At 41.0% G+C, this 23,051-nt stretch overlaps 1 protein-coding gene across 2 annotated transcripts in view; it reads right to left on the bottom strand.

Moving 5' to 3' along the window:
* Positions 1 to 1,956: 1,956 nt before the first annotated feature.
* Positions 1,957 to 23,051, bottom strand: part of TWF2 (twinfilin actin binding protein 2) — a 73,987-nt gene continuing 52,892 nt past the window's right edge. For both annotated transcript variants that reach the window (XM_081944411.1, XM_081944412.1), the window contains 4 exons: positions 8,738 to 8,863; positions 8,428 to 8,578; positions 7,251 to 7,372; positions 1,957 to 6,405 (listed from right to left, as the gene is read on the bottom strand). In XM_081944411.1, coding sequence (XP_081800537.1) covers positions 6,238 to 6,405; positions 7,251 to 7,372; positions 8,428 to 8,578; positions 8,738 to 8,863 — 567 coding nt within the window. In that variant the 3' untranslated portion in view covers positions 1,957 to 6,237. The remainder of the gene's footprint in view (positions 6,406 to 7,250; positions 7,373 to 8,427; positions 8,579 to 8,737; positions 8,864 to 23,051) is intronic.

Here is a 23,051-nt window from a genome sequence, read left to right as displayed (position 1 = left end):
AAAGCTTCTTCCAACATGTTAAAAACAAGAAAAAAGTTAAGGAAACAGTTGGTCCATTGCTAGGAGAAAGTGGCAAGAAGGTGACAAGCAACAGGGAGAAAGCAGAACTATTTAACTCATGTTTTGCATCTGTCTTTACACAAAGGGATAAAACAGTCCAACCTATCAAAAGCAGCACCACAACAATCAGATTAGGAACACAAATTGAAATAGGGAAGAAAATGGTAAGTGAGCACCTGTCTACCCTAGACGAGTTCAAATCACCAGGACTGGATGGATTACACCCCAGGGTTCTGAAGGAGCTAGCAGACGAGATCTCAGAACCACTGAATTATATCTTTCGGAGATCCTGGAACACCGGGGAACTACCAGAGGACTGGAAAAGAGCTGATGTGGTTCCCATCTTCAAAAAAGGGAAAAAATTAGATCCAGGAAACTACAGACCTATCAGCCTGACCTCAATACTAGGAAAGATTCTGGAAAAAATAATCAAGCAACGAATTTGCGAACACCTAGAAGCAAACAAAGTAATAGCCAAAAGTCAACATGGATTTGTCAAAAACAGATCATGCCAGACTAATCTTATTGCATTCTTTGATAATGTGACAAAATTAGTAGACCAGAGGAATGCCATTGATATAGTTTACTTGGACTCGAGTAAGGCTTTTGATAAGGTAGACCATAACCTACTACTAGATAAAGTACAAGAATGTGGGTTAGACAGCATCACCACCAGATGGATTCGTAACTGGCTGACCAACCGCACTCAACGTGTAGTCCTCAATGGAACTGCATCTACATGGAGGGAAGTATGCAGTGGAGTACCCCAAGGCTCTGTTTTAGGCCCAGTACTCTTCAACATCTTCATCAATGATTTGGATGAGGGAATAAATGGGGAACTCATCAAATTTGCAGATGACACCAAGCTGACAGGAATAGCCAACACTCCAGAAGATAGGCTTAAGATACAGAAGGATCTTGACAAACTTGAACATTGGGCACTATCTAATAAAATGAAATTCAATGGTGAAAAGAGTAAGGTGCTACATTTAGGCAACAAAAACGGAATGCACAGGTACAGTATAGGTGGTACCTTGCTCAGTAGTAGTAACTGTGAAAGGGATCTTGGAGTCCTAGTGGACAACCATTTAAATATGAGCCAGCAGTGTGCAGCAGCTGCCAAAAAAGCCAACACAGTTCTAGGCTGCATCAACAGAGGGATAGAAGCAAGATCACGTGAAGTGTTAATACCACTTTATAATGCCTTGGTAAGGCCACACTTGGAATACTGCATTCAGTTCTGGTCGCCACGATGTAAAAAAGATGTGGAGACTCTAGAAAGAGTGCAGAGAAGAGCAACAAAGATGATTAGGGGACTGGAGACTAAAACATATGAAGAACGGTTGCAGGAACTAGGTATGTTTAGCTTAAGAGAAAGAAGGACTAGGGGAGACATGATAGCAGTGTTCCAATATCTCAGGGGTTGCCACAAAGAAGAGGGAGTCAAACTATTCTCCAAGGCACCGGAGGGTAGAACAAGAAGCAATGGGTGGAAACTAATCAAGAAGAGAAGCAACTTAGAACTGAGGAGAAACTTCCTGACAATTAGAACAATTAATCAGTGGAACAGCTTGCCTCCAGAAGTTGTGAATGCCCCAACACTGGAAGTCTTTAAGAAGATGTTGGCTAGCCATCTGTCTGAAACGGTATAGGGTTTCCTGCCTAGGCAGGGGGTTGGACTAGAAGACCTCGAAGATCCCTTCCAACTCTACTATTGTATTGTATTGTACATGAACGTGCAAACCATCTGGCCTCACAAGGTAAATTCAATCACTTTGTAGCAATAGTTTCCACGAATTCCTGAGACATCCAATTTGCCATACATGTTTTATTAAGGGAATGGCCAATTGTATCAACAGATATCTCGAGTCTACTAAAGAAATACTCAAACCAGGCTGCTTTAAAAATACTTTAATTTTTAGAAAATACAGCATTCAAAACAGTATGCCCTGCCTCCCCCATAATTTCCAAATTTACATCATCGTATAGCCCAGTCAGGAATGTGCATCTCCCAAACTCCAAACCTTGATTCTTATGGAAGATTTGATAAGTTACTAGCATGGATACAGAAACAATCACTCCTAGCTTGCTTTTCATCTGCAGCGAGTTAAATGTAATGGCCAATGAAAACTACTTACAGTGTTAACCATGTAGTCAATTAGACATTCTTTTAGTGTGCTAGAGATGTCAGTGTAAAACTACTGTCATTTCAGTTGTGTGCACACAGGAAGGAATATAGTTGTTAGAGTATTAGCAAGGTGTTCCTGTAAACATATAATTCTTGAAAAATTATTTTGGGACTCCTACAAAACTTTATTTCTATAACGAGATGTATGTTCTTGCAATCGCTCAAACTTTTGTAGTATTAGTCAGATCTAATAAATGTTTTGATTAAGTGTTCATCCTCGATATAAATAGCAAGATACATTCTGATCCAAGCTAACTGGTTCAGAGACTATTCCAGGATGGGGAGTCGTTTCTACATTTTTGTGGAACTTTTTTGCTACTTGCCAAGCGTGTTGATGGTAAAGTTTGTAAGATCACATAACTGCAAGGAAAACAAAGTTCTGGAGTCTAGCGGAGTATTGAGTCTCCCTATCCTGGAATTAGTCTCTATTTGTTAGCTTGGATCAGAAAATAGGACGAGGGTGGGGGAAGAGTCGGTTTTGATAGAGTAGACCGGGGTTCCCAAACTTGGCAACTTTAAGACTTATGGACTTCAACTCCCAGAATTCTCCAGCCAGCATAGCTGGCTGGAGAATTCTGGAAGTTAAAATCCACAAGTCTTAAAGTTGCCAAGTTTGAAGACCTCTGGAGTAGACAGATCACTATGATTCACACGTTGCATAACTGATTTTATTGGTCTTCCAGTCAACAAATAAGAAAAGGGATTCACTAGCCACACACACACAATATGAATATGCATAATATGGCAGCAGCTACTAAGATCAGACAGACAGCTGAGAAGCAGCTCTTTGCAAGGCTGAGTGACTCCCATGTTTCATTGTGAAGGGAAAAGGGCTGGTCGTGGAGAGTCAGCTTGAGAAGCAGGCTGTTTGCCTTCTTTCCTTCACAGACGTTCTGACTGGTCCTCATGTACCACTGATCATGCCTTTGAGAGTACTGACTGATCCATCATCATTGCTCGGTGATATTTGGCAATAATACCATAAAGGAATCGTTTCAGACTAATTTGATTGGAGTAAAAGATGTAAAACAAAGGCAGTGCTTGCGTGCTTGCTTATCTGCCCCATTTGTTGGATTAATTAATGCAATTAGTGAAAACAAGGAAAATGTCAACAGTAGCCATCCAAGTATGCTTAATATCTCATCATGAACCCCAGGAAATGTGAGTTCAAGATCAGAGTAATAGCTGTTATCAGTTTTGGAATGGCAAATATTTGTTCTTCTGCATCAAAATATAATAGGGAACAAAAATGATAATAATCTGCCTCTTATTGGTGGGGAGAATGTAATACATGGAACAAAACATACAGGACAAATCTAACCTAAAATATAAAATTTGCCTGGGAAAGGGCAAAATGATAAATCATATTATTACACGAGTATAGCACTCTCAACAAAAACTTAAAATGAAAGTAGCAAAGCTATCTGCATATATCATGCAGAAACTGCAGAGATCCAAATCCAAATATTACATAATATCATATCTCTAGATTTAGCTGAACTGATTGAGATTTGGTCACAGTAAAAATAAAGTATTTAAAGATATCATTGTGCCAAAGATCAGCAATGTAGATAGAGCCTTCAAAATGTCCCAAAAACCACCTTTTTTTAAAAAAAAAAATTTGAAATGTTGTGCACTGACCATTGTTATGCTTAAATTTTGTATTTTAGTTGCTGATCCCTGCATGTGCCTGCTTAAAACAGAATCTTGCTGTTTGAACATGTTTTAGGACAAAATTTAAATTTAATTATTATCTTAGAATTATATACTGGATGCAAGATCTGTTTATTTCTAAGCACTACATTATTATAAAGACATCTGTTCCAAGGAATGCCAATAAACCTAAGATGCAAAAGATGAACAGTTTAAAAAAATCAGGAAAAATTAACATTTAGACTTTTCCCCATCCATGAAATGATGGTGCATACCACCACTTCCATCATAGACATTTTCATCTGGATTCCTGTAGTGAGTAGGGGAATGTAGTGGAAATGAAGGTCTAAATTGTGTCCTATTTTGAGAATCTATGATTTTTTTTCCAGTTTTTTATTTTTAGAATCTGTGATTCTATTTTTCCCCCCATACAGAATATTTGGAATTTGGCAAAGCCTACTCTTTCTTTCTTAAATTGAAGATCAGTCCCACTGGGGAAAGAATGACCCAGAGCACCTCTAGGCTTGCTCTTACACAAATACTACTCCACTCAAGGCCACCATACTAATACCATACGATTGGCTATGTAAAAAAAAAAGCTTGTAATTTCAGAGTTTGCTTGCATGAGATATAAAAGCAGACCAATAAATTGCTCCTTGGGGTCATAGGAACTTTCATTATGTATATCAAATTCACCTGCTCTAATGGTTTTTCAGAAGCTCCCAGTCCCCAAGGTCACAATTGTGTCTTGAGTTTTTTGTGAGTAGATCATAGTCTGCTTCTCCTTTAGATGTTCAAAGCTGATCAAGACTCTTCCCAGACTCCTTGGCAGTTAAAAATGCCCATCCGTCATGTACACAGCTAACAATTTCATGCTATGAGCTATCCTTTCCTTCCACCTGGTTTTCATGGATCTAAAACAATTAGCAGACAGTATCCAACACGTGGAATGAACATCCTCTGGGCAAAGTACATTCTGTGAAAGAAAAAGCCCATCCGCATTCAGTGACCAATGAAAGGGCCAATGTTCCTTTGGCCTGGCAAAGCTCTATCACATAACTAAAGAGCTATGACAAGGGGTTGCATCGGTTGGGTGTTGTAATCTAGGATGAGGACAAGCAATTGAGTAAATATGAGAAGACCCAAGGACCAAGCGACTTTACTTTAGATGCCAAGCATGGATGGGTGAAAAAAAAACCCAACAAAACAGATCAGGAAGGAATCTACTTTCTCAGTTAAGTCAGAAGATGATCTCAGTTAAATCAATGCTGTGTTAAGCTGCAAGCTAGCACAGGTGGAAAGTGTGACCTGGGAAAGCATATGAGAGCTACCGGTGAGGTGATTCTTGCCATCTTGATGTAGTTAAGCGAAAACGATGCCAATAAGGGCAGGAAAAACAATTATGCTCCCAGTTCCTAACCGTCCATGTGTCTAGCCTAGGCTGTGACATCACACAACGAGCCATCAAGACATAAGGCAAGGAAGAAAGAAAGGCAGTGTAATTAGCTTTCTGCAGATCAGAAATGAAGCAGAACATCTTTTTAAGAGAAATCCAACCCATCGCTGGATTTGTGATGGAGATTTCCCCCTACAAACAGTAAGGCTTAGAATGGGATTATCAGGACTCTTGAACAAAATGAGTGTTTTACTTCTTCAGTAACTTGGGAAACAAAGAGTTTCTTAAAATCCAAACAATGCACCTCTATTTTGGAGGAGATCTATTTTTTTAGCACTACCCCCAGCCCCCCAACTCCACCCTACCTCAAAAACAATCCATGGAACATACTGCTATTTGCCTTAATCAACAGGCAACTGACCACTGCATCAAATACTAAGGAAACAGACCCCCTTGGTAAGGGAATGGCTTTGACAGGCTGGAGTGACACTAAGTTATTGTTGCCATACAAACGGTGCCTCTCTTTGATGGGGGTCACAGCACCCAAGATAGAAGTTTATAACTCTCTCAGATGAGAGGAAAACAAAACTCTTTTGAGTGGTGCAGATTCCAAGTAAAAACAGGCCACAAGATGAAGCAATAACAGGAGCATCTATTGTAAGAAATATTAAAAAAACAAAGAACAAAAAGCTCTAGGGTACCCCTTCCCCCTAGATTTATATCACCATAGAGCAAAAGGAAAGAAAAAAGAGCATGCCGTCGTCTTCCTCTTCCTCTCTGTCCCCCGATTCCAACCCTCCCACCCTGTTAATGAAACCGATGGACATGACTTTGAGAAAAGAAGTAGGGAAAAGGCTCTGGAGTTCAGTGGACAGGCTCAAATGCAGAGAAGTGGATTTCCTTGGAGCTGCAATGCTGGAGGCTGACCCATCCTCTGGGTTTAACTGTCTTCTCCGTTCTCGCCTGGTCCTTTGATAATTCGCTTCTGTCCCCTTTTGCCCACAGGACCTTTTGGCTTGGCAAAAGCCTGCTTGAAGGCATGCTGCTTGGGATGGACCTCATCATACAGGAACTCGGCAGTCAGCTCAGCTCCATCATCAATTTCAATCTGATACAAAAGAGAAAGGAAAATACTTAGATCTGGCCACTGAGAACCCGAAACCCAACTGAGATTGGGAATTTCTTCTCAGTAATGGTATTCCATTATATTTCTCTTCCCCCATAGCTTTCCAGCTTCCACTCTGGTTCGCTCAACTCCTACTTCACAGGGCCATTTCTAAATTTATTTTAGTTTTATTTTCAGGACTTGAACGTTTCTTCTTCTCATTAGAGATGGGTTCACTAAAGTCTTATCTTACTTTTCATGTTGTCCATGCTGTTAGGACACCTATTTCTAGCATGTCCTTCCAACAACCTCTGGTTACTTCAATCTTCAGATCCCCGCATCACCCTCTTTCATACTGGTTAAAACACTAAAAGCCTAGTTAGAATGGAAGAGAATTCGTTTTTCTTCCAGATGCTTATGAATCCAGAGGACAAAGACTTACCTATCAGGCTTGGAAGCCATCGGGGGATAGGGCCTCAAGCCTGCCACACATTCAAACATAGTTACTATGGGAAACTGGGAGGGGGGATGGTATGGAGCTTGGGAGATATGTAGCCATAATAACATTACTTCTCAGAAAGTCAAGGTCGCCTAATCCCTGCATCTGAACGGATGTGGATGGGAGGAATCTTCATCCACGGCAGTAACTGATTGGACAATTTGATGGACTTGTGAGTGTTGGGGAAGGGTCTTGAACTTTCAACTGGGTGGGGAAAAACCTGGAAGCTTTCAGATTTGGGTTTTTCCCAGCTGTGCCAAATGGCTCTTCTAATATATTGGTGTTTTGAGGGACTTCTTGCCTCAAGCTATTATTTCATAGAGGATGCTATTTGGAACCCCGACATTACCTTTTTTGCAATTTCTAGGCAGAAATCTTGCTCTATGGAGTCCAGCAATCGGCTCTTGCAGCTAGAATACAGCATACGCTCTTTGATGCTACATTTGTAACCAGGCATGGAGTAGATAAACACTAGGAGAAAGAAAAAAAGCAGATCAGACATTCTTAGGCCCCGGTAAAATTAATTCCACTAATCTACTGTATGTTGAAATAATGGCCATTGCATGCCATAATAGCATGTGGCAAAACAAATACAGTTGCATTTGTATACTGTTTATATATTGCACAGATGAAATGATACCAATTCTTATTATAGCTAAAATCTATTGCACATGAATTGGGTAATTGATTTTAGAAACAAATTAAAACTTTCCCCATGTGCTGGGCTGTGAACTCTTTTGTTTTAGGACTGGCATAAAAGGCTGTTTAAACGTCTATGGAGATTCTCAGTTGTCCAGGTTATGGTTGACTCAAAGGTGCTTTTTCCCCCCAAAAGGCAACTGGACTATGTTTTTTTTCCTTGAGGAGGAAGACCTTTCGAAACCTCTTCTTCCTCAAGGGGAAAAAAAAACCCTTAGTCCAGTTGTCTTTTGAAAAGAGTACCTTTGAGATGAAGCTGTTTAGTTTCGCAATGCATTTCTGGACTGTGTGTGTGAAATATTTTTATTCCTGCTTTTGAGCTTTTCCAGAGCAGGGCAGAAGAGATCAGTCTTAGATAGAGAGGTGAAAGAACGTCCCAGCCGGCCAGACTGGGGATAGCAATAGCACTTAGACTTATATACCACTTCATAGTGCTTTTTTTTACAGCCCTCTCTAAGTGGTTTACAGAGTCAGCATATTGTCCCCAACAATCTGGGTCCTCATTTTATCCACTTCAGAAGGATGGAAGGCTGAGTCAACCTTGAGCCTGGTGGGATTTGAACTGAGTGAGATTTGAACTGCCGAACTGCAGTGAACAATCAGCTGAAGTAGCCAGCAGTGCTGCACTCTAACCACTGCGCCACCTCAGATGCCAGGAGATTCACCTATTGTGATTACTGAGGTGCTTGGAGAAGGAATCCACCAGAGAAGTTTTAAACTCCCTCCCCAGATGGCAACACCATTCTAGGAGGTAAGGAAAATACCCACTCCGTGTCCAAAGGGAGGAGGTAAAGCTTTCCTCAGCTGTAGATTTGGTTACAGCTTACCTACTGACTCCAGATAATCTCCCTCATGAGAGTGTTTGTACAGAAAGAAGTGGTAGCGAGCAGAATCCTGAGGAATTCTTCTAGGCAGATCAGCAATTTCTGTAGCCTTTGTGTGGACCAGTTCTATGGTTTCCTGCTCCAGGTTCAGCTTCTGTTGAAACAAAGGCAAGAGGAAACCAAAAATAACAATGAGGTGGAAACTCCAACAGTGCAACTTGTGCAAGCAGAGCATGCACAGAAACGAGCAAAACCTGGGACAATTAAACTGAAAGCGCTCCCCCCCACCCAACCCTACCCAAGAATCCCTTACCAGCTGGATGTAATTGATTTTCCTCTGCTTTAGTAGCTGAATGGCTTGTTGTGCATCTGGCAGCAAAGGGAAGGCCAGGCCTTGGAGAGTCTGGTGTTTGCTTTCTACGCTGATTTCAGTTTTGACCTGGCAACAGGGGCGCAAAAAAAAACCCCAGACTGAAATGAAACCCTGCATGCATTTCCTTTTATATCCTTGCATTTATTTTACACTTTTGTCCATCAAAAAAAGTTAATTCCCCCCAAAAGTAGAGAGGTACAAGAAAGATGGAGATGTAACAGACAAACCATGCTACTAGCATCCAGAAGTGTAAGGATCCTTTCAGGAAAGAGCCATTGTAATGTTCTTCCTTTCCTTTCCCTTCCCTCTAGGACTAGAGAGTTTAAAGGATGTCTCTCTCTTTCTCTCTCTGTGTTTATGCGCGGATTACAAAAATCTGAAAAGAGAGAGGTGAGATGGACTAAGGTAGACATTGGGAACCAGGGGCCAACAGATCCGGCAGCAGTCAGACAATGAGGAGGTTGGGGAGGAACTTGGGCCAGTCCTGGAGTCTGGGGAAGGCTCTGATGAGGGCTTTGTGTTGGAGGCAGAGATGTGGCCAGGGCCATCTGACAGTTGTCAGCTGCCTTCGGTGTTCCCAGTGTGCGTATGTGCAGAGCTGCTAGAAGAAGGGAAAGGCTAAGGAACAAGGGTTGACTCAGGAGTAAAGCCACAAGTGGACGGTAAATGGCCCTTCCCATGGGGAATAAAGAGGAGCAAAAGGGGAAGGGAGTTTGCAGGAGACAATTAGTTCAATTCATTAAAGTGAAGATCTGTTCCAGACTTCTTGCCAAGTATTGTCTGCTACAGAGTGGCATTTGGAAGGTCTGCAGTTGTGAAATCTCTTGGTTGGGACTTTGCTGGAGAGGAATTCACTTTAAACTAAATAAAAGGGGTTTTTATCAGGATGAGGAGTCGGCTTCATGCTTTTGGGAAGCCTAGGTCAGAACAGAACTCTCCGCTCAAGTCCAAATAGAACTAAGTTCATTGGTTTGAATGGGGCTGTTTCCCAGGGAAGTGCATTTATGATTCCAGTCTTAGGAAGAAGGGAGAATACCCGAAGGCAGGAAATGGCCAGAACAAATGAGGCTTGTGGCTGGATGCGAAGAGGAAGGTCTCTTGTGCTTTATTAGTTGTGGAGAAAAAAGAAATCCATCAAGTGTCGTTTGCATGACCTGCTGAAATTCCATTCTCTACTCAACTGTTAAAGCCACTGTGCCCTTTTTTGTCTTTGCCCAAGCAAGAATGAACAGAAAAGCTGGCTAGGAGATGCGGTTCACACCAACAAGCATTTACACCGATGTAAATCCCAGAGTGAAATGGGGTTACATCAACATTTACATGCCTTTGATTGTAATGTGTACAGAATTTCTTGGGCAAGCGACTTATCCTTTGACCACTCGCGTCATCCATGGAAGTTTCTCAGCTTTCTAAAAAATGCTGTCTAACTTATATGTTAGACAGCCCTTTCTAGTGATGCCTAATACAGAAAAAGAAGGCTTCATATTTTGGAAGTGAGCAGAAGAGGAAATCTCAGATATGACTGTATTTATAAATATTCTGGAGATGATACTGACAAAAACAAAGTCTGATGGGCACTAAAAAGGAAAAACAATATTTTCCTTTTGAGTGGCAGCTTGTAAGGAAAATAGGAAATGAATTTTTCATCATAAGCTACAGTAATGATTAACCAATCTTATAAAGCTAAAGAAGTTAATACTAAATAAGATACATACTTTTTAAAATCTACCTCTTTGGGTCACTTCTGGCAACAATCAATTATTAGGTGAGAAAGAATGACATTTTAAAAAGCAACTTCAGCATAATTTTTTCTTCTTAAAACAATTAACAGTACAAAAGCAGCTTTATAGGCTCCACACAGAATCAACAGAGGGAAAATCATTAGATTTCAGTTTCATGCTTCATAGAGGAGAAAAACTAGGTCACATGCTTCATTGAGTAACAAACAAAATATCATTTGTAAAATAGAACTGTGCCAGGACTACTTTTCATCAAGTGCTGGAAGTGACACCTTCAGATGTACTTCTAGTCTCTAGAATAGTCTAGTCTAGCGATGGCAGACCTTTTTTGGCTCGTGTTCCATAAGGGGGCGGAGCGCAGGGGGGTCGTGCGTGGGTGTGCCGCACCCATAATGTAATGCGCAACCTCCTCCCAGTGCTCATGCGCACGAGAGGCGCTCCCCCCATTTTTTGTATGCCTTTTTTGCCCTCCCCAGGCTCCAGAGGCTTTTTAGGAGCCTGGGGAGGGTGAAAACAGCCCCCCCCATCCCCGGAGGCTTCAGGGACCTTCAGGCGGCTTCCCTGAAGCCTTCAGGGGACTAAAAATGACCCTACGAGCAAACTGGAAGTCCTCCGGAGGCTTCAGGGACCTTCAGGAGGCCCTGACAAATGGCTCCGCATGCCACTTGTGGTATGCGTGCCATAGATTCCCCATCCTGGGTCTAGTCTCTTATTTTTAGTCTCAGTTATTCCAAGTAATTTTTATTTTATTTACAGATTTTTACCCTTAAAAGTTCTGAAGCAGTTTTGCATTTTTGGCCTCCTAAATAAAATTATAGATTTCCACCCAGATATAGTCTGGATTAATTTATATGGACGAATATATGATTGACACAACTATATCAAAATGATATATACATTAAATGATATTATTTATTGTAGATGATGCTAAAGAAAAACTGTAAATAAATTTGTACCCAATTATAAACTTCTTTGTTTTTTAAAGTTGAGGCCATATTCATATGGAGAGTCTTGGTGGCGCAGTGGTTAGAGTGCAGTACTGCAGGCTACTTCTGCTGGCTGCCAGCTGACTGCAATTTGGCAGTTCAAATCTCACCAGGCTCAAGGTTGACTCAGCCTTCCATCCTCCTAAGGTGGGTAAAATGAGGACCTAGATTGTTGGGGGCAATATGCTGACTCTGTAGACTGCTTACAGAGGGCTGTGAAGCTCTGTGAAGCAGTATATAAGTCTAAGTCCTATTGCTTTATATTACTGAGGAGCCCTTGATGCTCTCTGAACTTGTTTCATTAGGTAATGAATCGTCTGCAAGAAAACAAGCAAGTTCAGAGAGTACCAAGGATCCCTCATTTTAATCCTAAATTACAAATATTCTCCTTTATTGGTATCATATATTATCAAATATATAATTTGCACCTCTATAGAGTAACAAGTATTGCTCCCATGGCATAGGTTCTACAAGTGAAAGCCCTGGGCATCAAATTTTGAGTGTCTGTGCTTTCAACAACCATGATAGTGAGGTGACCTGGTAGATACCAATTATCCTGACTGAGTTTGTGAATCTTTGAAAACAACAACAACAGAAAACAAGAGGGAGGAGCTATCACAATGAAAGAAATGAAATTAAAACAATATATTACCAAAGGTTCTATATTGATATAATGCTTTTTGACCATTTCAAGCACTATTTATAGTTCTGAAAGAACGGTGCCTGATTAAACTGAAAGTTGTCCCTGAATAACTTCAGTTGCTACCTTTGACCAAAGGACAGGGAAGACTTTTATGGGCTTGGCATGCAATAGGTGAATTATTAATTATCTCAGGTAGTAACGCTCAAGTGAGTCACAATGGTTCTAGGATGTTTCTAACCAAGATGACTAAGTACCAGGATGATGTAATTTAACGTAAATGAGTATACAGATTAGAACTCTGACCTTTTCATAGCCAGAACACAGTGCAAGTTGAACTTTATGGAGGCATTATACATTTTATGTTGAAAGATCCATGGGTGGTTTGCCTTCTTTCCTTCTAAATTCCCTGGGCTGAATTCCTGTCCATGCTGAGTCTTCCTCATAACAAATTGGGAGATGAGCTGGTGAAGCACTTGGGGCTCTGGGGCGGAGTTTGATTGACATGGCCTAATCAATATAATTTTCTTTAGTAACAACGTGAACATAGGTTGAAAATGCATTTTTCCAGGGTGGTTTTTGTTTTTCAAACTTCACAGTCTAAACCTTCAGACAGTTTCTGCCCTAGATCTCTCCCGTTTAAGTGCTAGTTAGGCATGGTCTTGCTTAGCTTTGTTTGAAGCTGTACTCCCACCTAAACCTTATGGTATAGAGATATTTCTCTTGCCACTCTAAAACAACTGAAACCTTGGATTGATCATAAAAGAGTGCAACTAAATGTAAGAGAATTGTACAGACTATAATGCGGGAGGCATAGGAAGCGACAGAAATCTGATCTTCGTGTTTGTGTTTGATGTACCTTTGCTTTTCTTCATTTTCTTAAACAACAGTAACAGGATCACAATAATCGGGGGTGGGGGGTTGTACATCAGGCTTTGCCCATGATGCAATCATAATCAAAAATTCCTAGCACTCTGCTCTGCATGTCAAAGCAAAGTCCCCTTTGTCTGCCAATACAAACCTCTCTTATGAAAACAGTATTTTCCTTGGGAGGGAAGAATATAACGTCAACCCTTTCTCTTTACATTTTGTGGTCTGAATCCTAATGTTAAAGGAACACATGAGATGTAATCTGCCATTCTAATCTAGCGTTGGCTCTAATTTCTAATCAGTGCAAACTTTTGACGGGTTTTGTATCCAGCAGCCATAATCAGATGGGAGTTGTAATAACACAAGTGGAAGCTAAAAGAGATGCCAATCCAGACTCACCCACTTGAACCAAAATTTAGAGAATTAGAGCCCTTCCTAGCATCAAGTACTGACATATTTATTACACGGTGTAATTAACCAGGAGCTCCCAAGAGGCTTATTAAACCTATCAGTGTGAGATAGAAATTAATATACGTTTTGATTCTTTGTTTGAATTTTGACAAATTCTTTAAGATTCTTCAAATTAAAAAAAAATGCTTTCCGATACATTTCTTGAGATAAACTGAATTTTTTAATTCTTGTAACAATCAAAAAATTTAAAAAAACGATAGTAAATTAACTAGTAATATATGTTTGCCAAATTTATCAGCACAATAAAAACAATGGGATTGTTTGGAAGAAATTCAAGACAAAAAACCCCAAATCTCAGTAATAGCACATTGCCAATGTCGTCTGAGTTTAAAAGGTAAGCTGGGCCAGGCAAGAATAGCACTTAAATGAGAGATCACAAAGGAATTCCAGGTCTATAGGCAACTCCAGGAAGTTAGAAAATATTAAATGAAGGTAAAGGCAAACCACGTGTACATTATTGCCAGGAAAATTTCATGGGTGTATCCACAAACTCACTTGACCATTTTAAGGCTTAACCTTCTCAAGGCTTTAATTAGCTTTTACAAAAATAAGCTATGAAAACGGGGAGGAAAAAAAAACCCTATCACTGAAGATTTTTAAAAACCAACATGTATGTGCAGTTTATTCTAAAAGAAATGAAGGCAATCCAATTTTTTTCGCATTAGAAATTCATAATGTCTTTTAAGTAATTTATCTTTTTACCGTATTTCTCTTAAAACAGTAAAAAGTTTGCAGACATAAAACCAGTGGTGGGTTACGACCGGTATGCCCCGGTACGGGCATACCAGTGCCTGCCAGGAGCACCGGGTATCGTTCCGGTACTCCGGAGGGGCTCACCCATGCTCCTTACTGGTATTTGAACTCTTTGGCGCTTCCGTGCACGGAGCGTACGGCTCCTGTGCAATGCTCCGCCGAGCAGCTGGAGTATTGCGGAGGCGTCACGGAGTATCGCAGGCAGTAAGTACGCATACGTGCGCTGCGAGCGTTCATGTGGTGGACACCTGGCCCCGTTGCACCGTACCTTGCAATGGGATCCAGAACCCACCACTGCATAAAATCATACAATAAAGTAATGATGGATTAGGTTTAAAAACCCAGTGTAGTAGTTAGGCTAGAAACTGGAAGGCTGCAAGTTCTGGTTCTGCATAGAAGCAGCTGTGTGATCTTGGACCAGGTACTTTCTCTCAGTCCTAGGGAGGAGGCAATAGCAAAATACTTCCCACATCAGTTCTTTCAATAGCAGAATACTAAAGGAACAAGAGTGAAATAACGTTTCTCAGTACTTTATGGCTCTTATATATTAGTATCTTTTGAGGAGTGCTAGAACCACCTATAGCAGGGGTGTCAAACTCAATTTCACTGAGGGACGCATCAGGATTTGTGTTTGACCTCAGGGGGCTGGGATGGGCGTGGCCATCTCAACATCACTCATGTCAGGGCGCCTGTGGTAGCCCGAGCTCTCTACTCACGCATGGCCCTTGCGAGCTCCATTTTCGCTGGCAGATGGTTACAGGAGGCTGTCGCAGCTGAAAACGGAGCTCAGAAGGACCACATGCTGGCAGAGCTCTCGAGCCACCAACGGTGCCCCCGACATGAGTGAGGTCCAGATGGCCACACCCACCCTAGTGCCAGAGGTCAAACACAACTCTGAGCTCCGTTTTCACTGGCAGAGGCACTGTGGGCCAGTCCTCTGTTTCCAAGTTGGCCCTGCCGGCCGGATCTAAGCACTCTGTGGGCCGGATGTAATGCGCAGGCCATGCCTTACTTATAGTAATTTCTTGGGATAAAGGATTCAAATCCATTCATAATATTTAATAGCCATTAGATATACCATAATAGCTCAACAAATTCTAGAGTTAATTTACTTATACTTTATTTTGACTCCAGTCACCTGAGAAACATGTCTAAGTAGGCTCCTCAGATAATCTTTAGATACACTGAGTCAGATGATTCTAGATTTAAAATGGGAAAGTCTGTGAACTTGGTTAACAGAAAGCGAACCTGGAATATTGTGGAGGAAATATATAAAGGAGAATATGATGAAATGAGTAAGGGAAGAGAAAGAACTCTGCAAAACGTAACAGAAGACAGAATGCAGGCAACATGGCCTACCTCCTCAGGATGAGGGTATTCTACCACAGTTGGGCAGCAGCAGCAGCCCAAAACCATCTGCCAGTAGGAAGTAAGAAAATGATATCATATTATAAGAGGGAAAAAAAAGAAATGCTGCCCAATTTCCATCTATCCTGGCATGTACTAATACTCAACAACAATCTATGGAGATTCTCAGTCATCCAGGTCATGGTTGTCTCAAAGGTCCTTTCTGAGAGCTGAAGAAGCTTCTTGGATGAGAAGCTAAATGTCTTCAAAACAACAACAACAACAAGAAAGTCCAGTAGCCTTTTGAAAAAGCACCTTTGGGACACTCAATAACAATCCTTAATAGAAGACAACTGATCTGAAACCTTGGCTGTAGGTTATCATTCAATAAACCACACAGCTTGTTTAGGAGGGCTTCCATCTGTCTGCGATGACTTTCAAACATGTAGCTTTACCTGGAGTTAAATATGATGGCTTTTAAAGTCTATGCTGCAACATGTACAACTGCAATTGGACTAAGCAAATGTAACTGCTGGAAAAAAATGTTTTTATCTTGAAGCGGAGTTTTTCTTTACATAGACCAGCCTACTAGCCAAATGCTAGAAAAAAACAGTACCATAAACACTTTTTATTTGGATAAGTACCTTGAGATAGTGCTGCATGCCACTTTGATTACTGTATGTGACTATAGTACATAAATCTATATTTACAGGTTCTACAGAACCTGAAATCTTTCTGAAAATCCACATACGTATTCTTATAGTGCTTCTGCTCAGGGGAAGGCAGAAACAGATATTACAGGGCTGATATCTGGCTGATTGGCAGTAAATCAGCAAAAACACATGATTCCTAATTGTCCAATAATGAGGGCACTGGAAGTTCTTTGTTGTAGTTGCACTCCCCCACCATCACAGGGTTCAACATCAACAGCTAAAATGCTTTCCTCCTTTAAATAATATTGTTTAAAATGCAAGGAGGAAAACCAATAGATTTTTATTGATTGACTGAAAATATTTCTCGGCTGTTTTTATGGCCCAAGAGCCACTTAAGAAAACGTACGTTATGAAAGTTCCCCATGACAAAGCAGAACAATATCAGCAGAATACATTGATACAAGGAATGTCATTCCAGCATTTGTAATATCCTACATAGTAATAAAACCAGATATAGCTAAATTAATAGCCCACAACTGAGTAATAATATTGATTCAGGAGATACATGAGAAATAAATAAATCAGGCTTTAGAACTTTCATAAATATTAACAGTGATGGAATCTGAAGCAAGAAATTTCTTGCTTTAAATGATGTTCTGTTAGTGAGGTGGGCAGCCTCTAAGTTTGGTAAATAAACTAACAAACTTCACTGGTACAAGTCAAAATGGTCCTTTACACTGTTGTGCTAAGAGGGAGTAGCTGACACAAACTCTCAGCTTCTAGGGCTAAAGGTAGAGTTGGACCACTTTATCCCTAGTACAAGTCCATTACCTTCACCATTGCACCATACTGGTATTAGGAAAGAGACTTGGAAATGAACTGGTAACCAGTATTGCTGTGAAAAAAAGATGACTGAGGATAGGCTCAACACATATCTATCAATATAGGTAGTCCTCGACAATTGAGCCAAACTTTTTCATTGCTAAGTAAGACAGATGTTAAGTGAATTTTGCCCCATCTTATGACTTTTCTTGTCACATTTAAGTGAATCACTGCAGTTGTTAAGTTAGTAACATGGTTGTCAAGAGACTCTGGCTTCCTCATTGACTGTGCTTGTCAGAAGATCGCAAAAGGTGATCACCCCCGGGGATACCATAAATCATCACAAATAAAGCCAGTTGTTAAGTGTCCAAATGTTTATCATGTGATCGTGGTCCCCCCCCCCCCCCCGTGCCATTGTAATTTCCAATGAATGGTTGTACGTTGAGGACTACCTGGGGTGAAATGCCCACTTTCTATACCAGCTGAAGTTTTTCAAAGCCTCAGACAGAATGTTTTATATTATACCAGTCTAGATGTCTCTGGGGGCATGAAAAATTGAGCAAACATCTAGCTAATATGGCAATATAATAGTGATAAAAGCCACTCTTGACCTACATATCATTTAAACGTCTCCAATTAGCCTTGAATCTAGTAGGATTCCCAAACTACGGTATATCCTTAGAAGTTTTTATTTTTAAAAGCAAGGCACTTATAGTTAAAACCATTTGTAAGTTTATATTAAGAATACTTGGATTCCCCACTTATTCTGCTTCAATCTTATTTTGCTTATGTCTTAGTTTGGTCAATCTCACATACACCTTCCAAACATTGTTTCAGGAGCTCCCAAATGCTTTTCTAGATGAGATGAGCTAGTCCAGCAGTATACAAATCAAGGGGTAATCAATCCCATTCTTTTAGATAAAACACTTGTTCTATATATACTGCTTACAAACTCATTCAGCATCTTTTTTGAAGAGGCATCTATAAATTGTTAGGGTTACAGGTTCACTGGTAGAGAAAGGGAGGAACTTTTTTTTTTAAAGCAAATGCTTCAAGGCTGGAGGGTAGAAGGTTTAGGATTAAAACATGCGAGAGAAAAGAAGCTCCAAGGAAGAGCCGTAATTCTGAGAAGAAATGCGTAACATCAAGCCTACCATCTCAGTGTAGGACTCCTGGGAATCTGAATCCTGAGGGCAGGTGAAGAGAAGACACAAGAGTTGTTTAAAAGAATAATTTGTCCTGAGTCAAGTGGCAGGCAATTGATCACGTTATGCATGAAAAAGCTGGCTACTGGGATTTAATACTTACTGTATATGATATATATTACGCCACTTATTTTCCCCAAAATACATCCAAGTAACTTTGGAGGAAGCCCCCTTCATCACTGTTGGAGAGCTGCGACTGAAAATCCTTGGAGCACACGCAAAACAAATATAACCACAGACTTCCTCCAGAAGTATCCACAATATAGAGAGAGTCAAAATCCTCTGCTATACAAAGGGGAAGGGGGGCAATCTGTGTGCCGTAGTTATATGCAGCTCTTGAATTTTGTTTTGGTATTCCCAGAACTCTTCAGTTCTTTTCATTGAAACAAAACAGCAAAACAGAGGGATAGTTTTCTACTACCGTATTTCCCCGAAAATAAGACAGGGTCTGATTTTCTTTTCACCCCTGAAATAAGCCCTTGGCCTTATTTTTTGGGAGGTCTTATTGTTTTTGAGGTGCAAGAGGCCCCTTAAAATCTCGGCATGTGGCTCAGCTGATCCAGAGAGGACCAGAAGTTCTGTCTGTTTCTGGCACACTCTTGCCAACCCTAGCATCTCTGGGCCTGTTGCTCTTTTTGCGGCTGCCAACTAAGAGAAGGGGCATGGTGGCTAGGATTTGCGGTAGCAGCCTCTGTGAGGCTGTTCTGCATGGATGGCAGATGCATGTGGAGCACATGGGACATGTTAACCCTCCCCCCTTTCCCCAGGAAATGGCAGGGACCGGCTGCACATGCAGTTAAGTATTTTAGGGGAGGGCTTATTTTAGCACATGCACTCAAAAGCCCAATTGGGCTTATTATCTGGGGAAGTCCAGGAGACAGGATACTTTTACATTAACAAACAGGTTAATGGAGTTATGTCAAGCCTGTTATGACTTAGTACATCTATTTCATTAAAAAAAAAGCTCAAACAGAAACCAATGACCAAATAGAAGCCCCCCCCCCCCCCCATTATGGAAAGCCTACCACAATTCTTGACTACTTAAACCGACAAGCAATGTAATTGAGCCATACAAAGGTTAACCAACGCAGTGATAATAAAGACCTGGGATTTTGAGCTTATCTAAGTGGTTTGGAAAACTGTATTTCTGCCATAATTCTAACATAGTTTCTTGCTTTAATTATGGCCTTCTAAAAAAATCATTTAGTAAGATGAAAATTAGGTGAGGTTTGCATAAGTATTCAAGTGATTGCAATACATTTATTTTCCTTTCAAAGACAAGTAGCCAACAAACAGGGTTCAAGATGGGATGTTCTAAACTCGGATTAACAAACTTCCATAGGAGTAAATTCCTCTTTATTCCTTCTTTCCCATGACTCAGAAATAAACTATGACATCTTCAACTTTCAAACACGGTGCAACGATTTTTTGACACTGGTTTAAGAGGCTGACTTTTCCTAAGACGACAACTATAGATTCCAGATCAGACAAAATGAAAAACAATAGATCTAAGGCTTCAGTGATCCAGGTGTGCTATCAAAGGAGAAATAAAACATATAAAAGAAAATAACGGCTATGTTTCAATGTATAACGAAGGACTGATTGCCCACCAGGGTTACTATAGCTGATTAAAGAGCAAAGATGATATAGGGCCAAAGGTATAAAATATTATTTCAATCAACACTCTACTGCCAAGCTGCTTATAAACCTAATAGCACTTTACCAAACCAAAAATCGAGATATTAAGAAATGAAGATCCTTAGAAATGTATATATCTAGTGCAGCAATTCATTTTAATGTAATTCATCATGCTTCTCTTCAGCAATGCTGTCAGAGCAGTTTTAAGAAAAAGATGCAATGCAACAATCAAGCAAGTTGTCAGGCCTGCAGCCATCTTTGCTGTTAGATCTTTGTCCTGCCACACTTTCAACTATGCATTTTCTATTGTGGGAAAATGGGAGGGGGGGATTGTACGGAGTTGGATGCTATGTGGCCATAACAAAATTCTTTCTAGAAAGCCAAGGTCATCCTTTGTCTGCACCTGACCGGAGCTGGATGGGTGGAACTGCCAGCACAGCAGTGGAAGATTGGACCATGTGATGGACTTGTGGGTATGGGGGCAGGATCTTGAACTTTCAACTGGGTGGGGAAAACTGGGAAGCTTTCAGATTTGCGTTTTCCCAGATGTGCCAACATGTCTCTCTTAAAAAATTGGAACTTTGAGCAATACTTTGCCTTGGACTCTGATCTACTTTTGGATGCTATTTGGAACCCTGACACAAATGTGCATACAAGCACGTGCGCCTCCCCCTCCCCCACAGATACTTAAATAACGCAATTACAATATCGGATAATCTAAATGGAAAATGTCTCCTGCCCTTTTTGGAGCTGACTTAATGGCAACTCTGAGCGAGCAGCTCTGCTTCTAGAGCAGGAGCAGGCAACTTCTCCAGGTTTATTGGAGCAGGGACCACACTCCTAAAGCAGACAGGATCAGATCCCAATGATATTTCTTTTGTGGGCTGGAACTGCGCTGCCAGATTAAAAAAAATTCAGATATAGCAGTAATTGATCATAGGCATATATGCTCGAATAGGTTGTTATTTGAAAACATTTATTCTGAGATGCATTTTATCAAATACAAGGTGAACGTGACGAGCAGGCCTATTGTGCACTTTTAATCCCTATTTCTACATGCTGGAAAGATCATTCATTTTAAAAAAAATAGTCTGAGGAAGTGACAAAAACTATTGAAGCACAATAGGGCTTTCAGGTATTTCATACAGGCAACACACAATAACCACGTGCAACTCAATCTTACACCAACTGACAATTTTGGCAGTGGAGCCAGTGGTATTTAGGCTGCAATTTTTCTGAGAATAAGGGCCACTGAACCAGGTAGGATCATTTCTAAATGGACATATGTGAGTTTGCACTTGTGATCGTCCTGTTTCCACTATTTTTTGTTGTTCCTTTTATACATTGACCTACGCAACAAAAACACCACAAAATTATGAACAGAAGTTTAGCTGCTCCACATTCAAAATATTCAATGAAAGCTACAGAAATATTGATTTTAAAGGCTACACTGTGTAGGAAGTTAGCACCTAGCCCTCTCCTAGAAAAATGAAATATCCTGGAAAACATTGAAAAGGCAGAACGTATTTCCCTGGATCAGAAATGGAGAAACATGTTTTTAGGCAGGAAACAGACTCATTCTCAATAGCCCCCACTTTCCTTAATGGGCCATTAAGATGCCCAAGCCAGTCTATTCTGCGACCTAGCTATTTGCGGGATCGCTTTCTGCCCCATACATCCCTGCGACCAATTCGCTCTCACAGAGAAGGACTCCTCCGGGTGCCGTCCACCAGACAGTGTCAGAGGGCGGCGCCCAGGAGTAGGGCCTTCTCTGTGATGGGCCCAGCCCTCTGGAATGACCTCCCCCCAGACATCAGGATAACGACCGATCTCCGCTCCTTCCGCACGAAACTCAAGACCCACCTGTTCCAACTAGCCGGCCTGGCTTAAACTAGAACTTTCTAACCTCCCTGGCAATTTTAATTACGGTAAATGTAAATTTTGGGGTTTTAAATTATTTTAATTGTTTTAATTTATTGTTGTTTATTTTAACCTAGTGGCTTTTTATTGGAATTTTATTTGTTAAGCATTGATGTCACCTCCTCCATGCCACATCTGTATATTTGTTTTGATTGTACGTCGCCCCGAGTCCCTTTGCGGAGAGGGGGCGACTGATACGTCAAATTAAATAAATGAATGAATGAATGAATGAATGAATGAATGAATGAATAAATAAATATTCTACATAATAAAGAGTTCTCCCCTTCAGCTCCAGAGTGATGGGATTAAGGCATAATAGAATTAGCCCTTTACCCCACATGGCATTTGGAAACTCAAACGTGAACTCAAAACAAAGCCTAGAGAGTTGCCCCTGCATAGCCCCATGGGAGTCTGACAACCAATCAGAATACATTTCTTACACAGGAACAGGAAACAGAGAGGTGGGGGCGAACAGAGAGTATAAAGCCAGGAACTTCCAGCCCCCTCCCCTCTTCTTCTTCACCCAACATTGAGACATGTGATCACCTTTGCTGTTCAGGACTCAAGCCATGTGGTCCTGTCCACCATTAAAACCATCTTTCCAAGCAGCCTCCATGTCTCCAGTGTCTTTTTCCCCACTTGGAGCCGAACCCAGAAGGACATTTCTTTCAACAATTGGCACCCCCAGATGGGACTCCAAGCTAGCCTAACCAATGGATATGGCCCAGGTAAGCCTCCCGTGCCGGCACAGACCCCATTGAGTCTGTGGGTGGACTTTACCTTGGCCTTAACCATTTGGATGTAGGTTTTAAAGGGGTTTTGAGTTTCTCAAAGGCTGCCTGGAAAGAAGGTGAGTACCTCTAAATTTTAATTCTCTAAAATTTAATTTTAAAGCGTGGGAAATGTGTTTATGCCTGCATGTGTGTGACTAGTGTGTGTGAAAATGGATGGAAAAGTGAATGAAAATTTGTTGTTGTTGTTGCTGTTTTTGTTCTGTGACCGCAAAAAAGCAAATGCCCATTGTGCATAAAGAGAGAGAAAAAGAGGAGGTGCGCATACCCGCTGATGACAGAACTCCTCCTGGGTAACTGTACAGCCGGTCCTCCCGAGTCTTTCCCCAGGACTCGAAAACTGTTGGAGAGTCCCTGCGAGTAAGGGCGCGAAACACCCCGTGTAGAGGGGCGCGAAGGTTCCCGGGAGTGAGGAACGT

Source organism: Natrix helvetica (genome assembly GCF_964273705.1).
Source record: "Natrix helvetica genome assembly, chromosome: 1".
NCBI classification, from domain to species: domain Eukaryota; kingdom Metazoa; phylum Chordata; class Lepidosauria; order Squamata; family Natricidae; genus Natrix; species Natrix helvetica.
The sequence above is the reverse complement of the archived record's forward strand: the minus strand, read 5'-3'. Positions and strand labels throughout refer to the sequence as shown.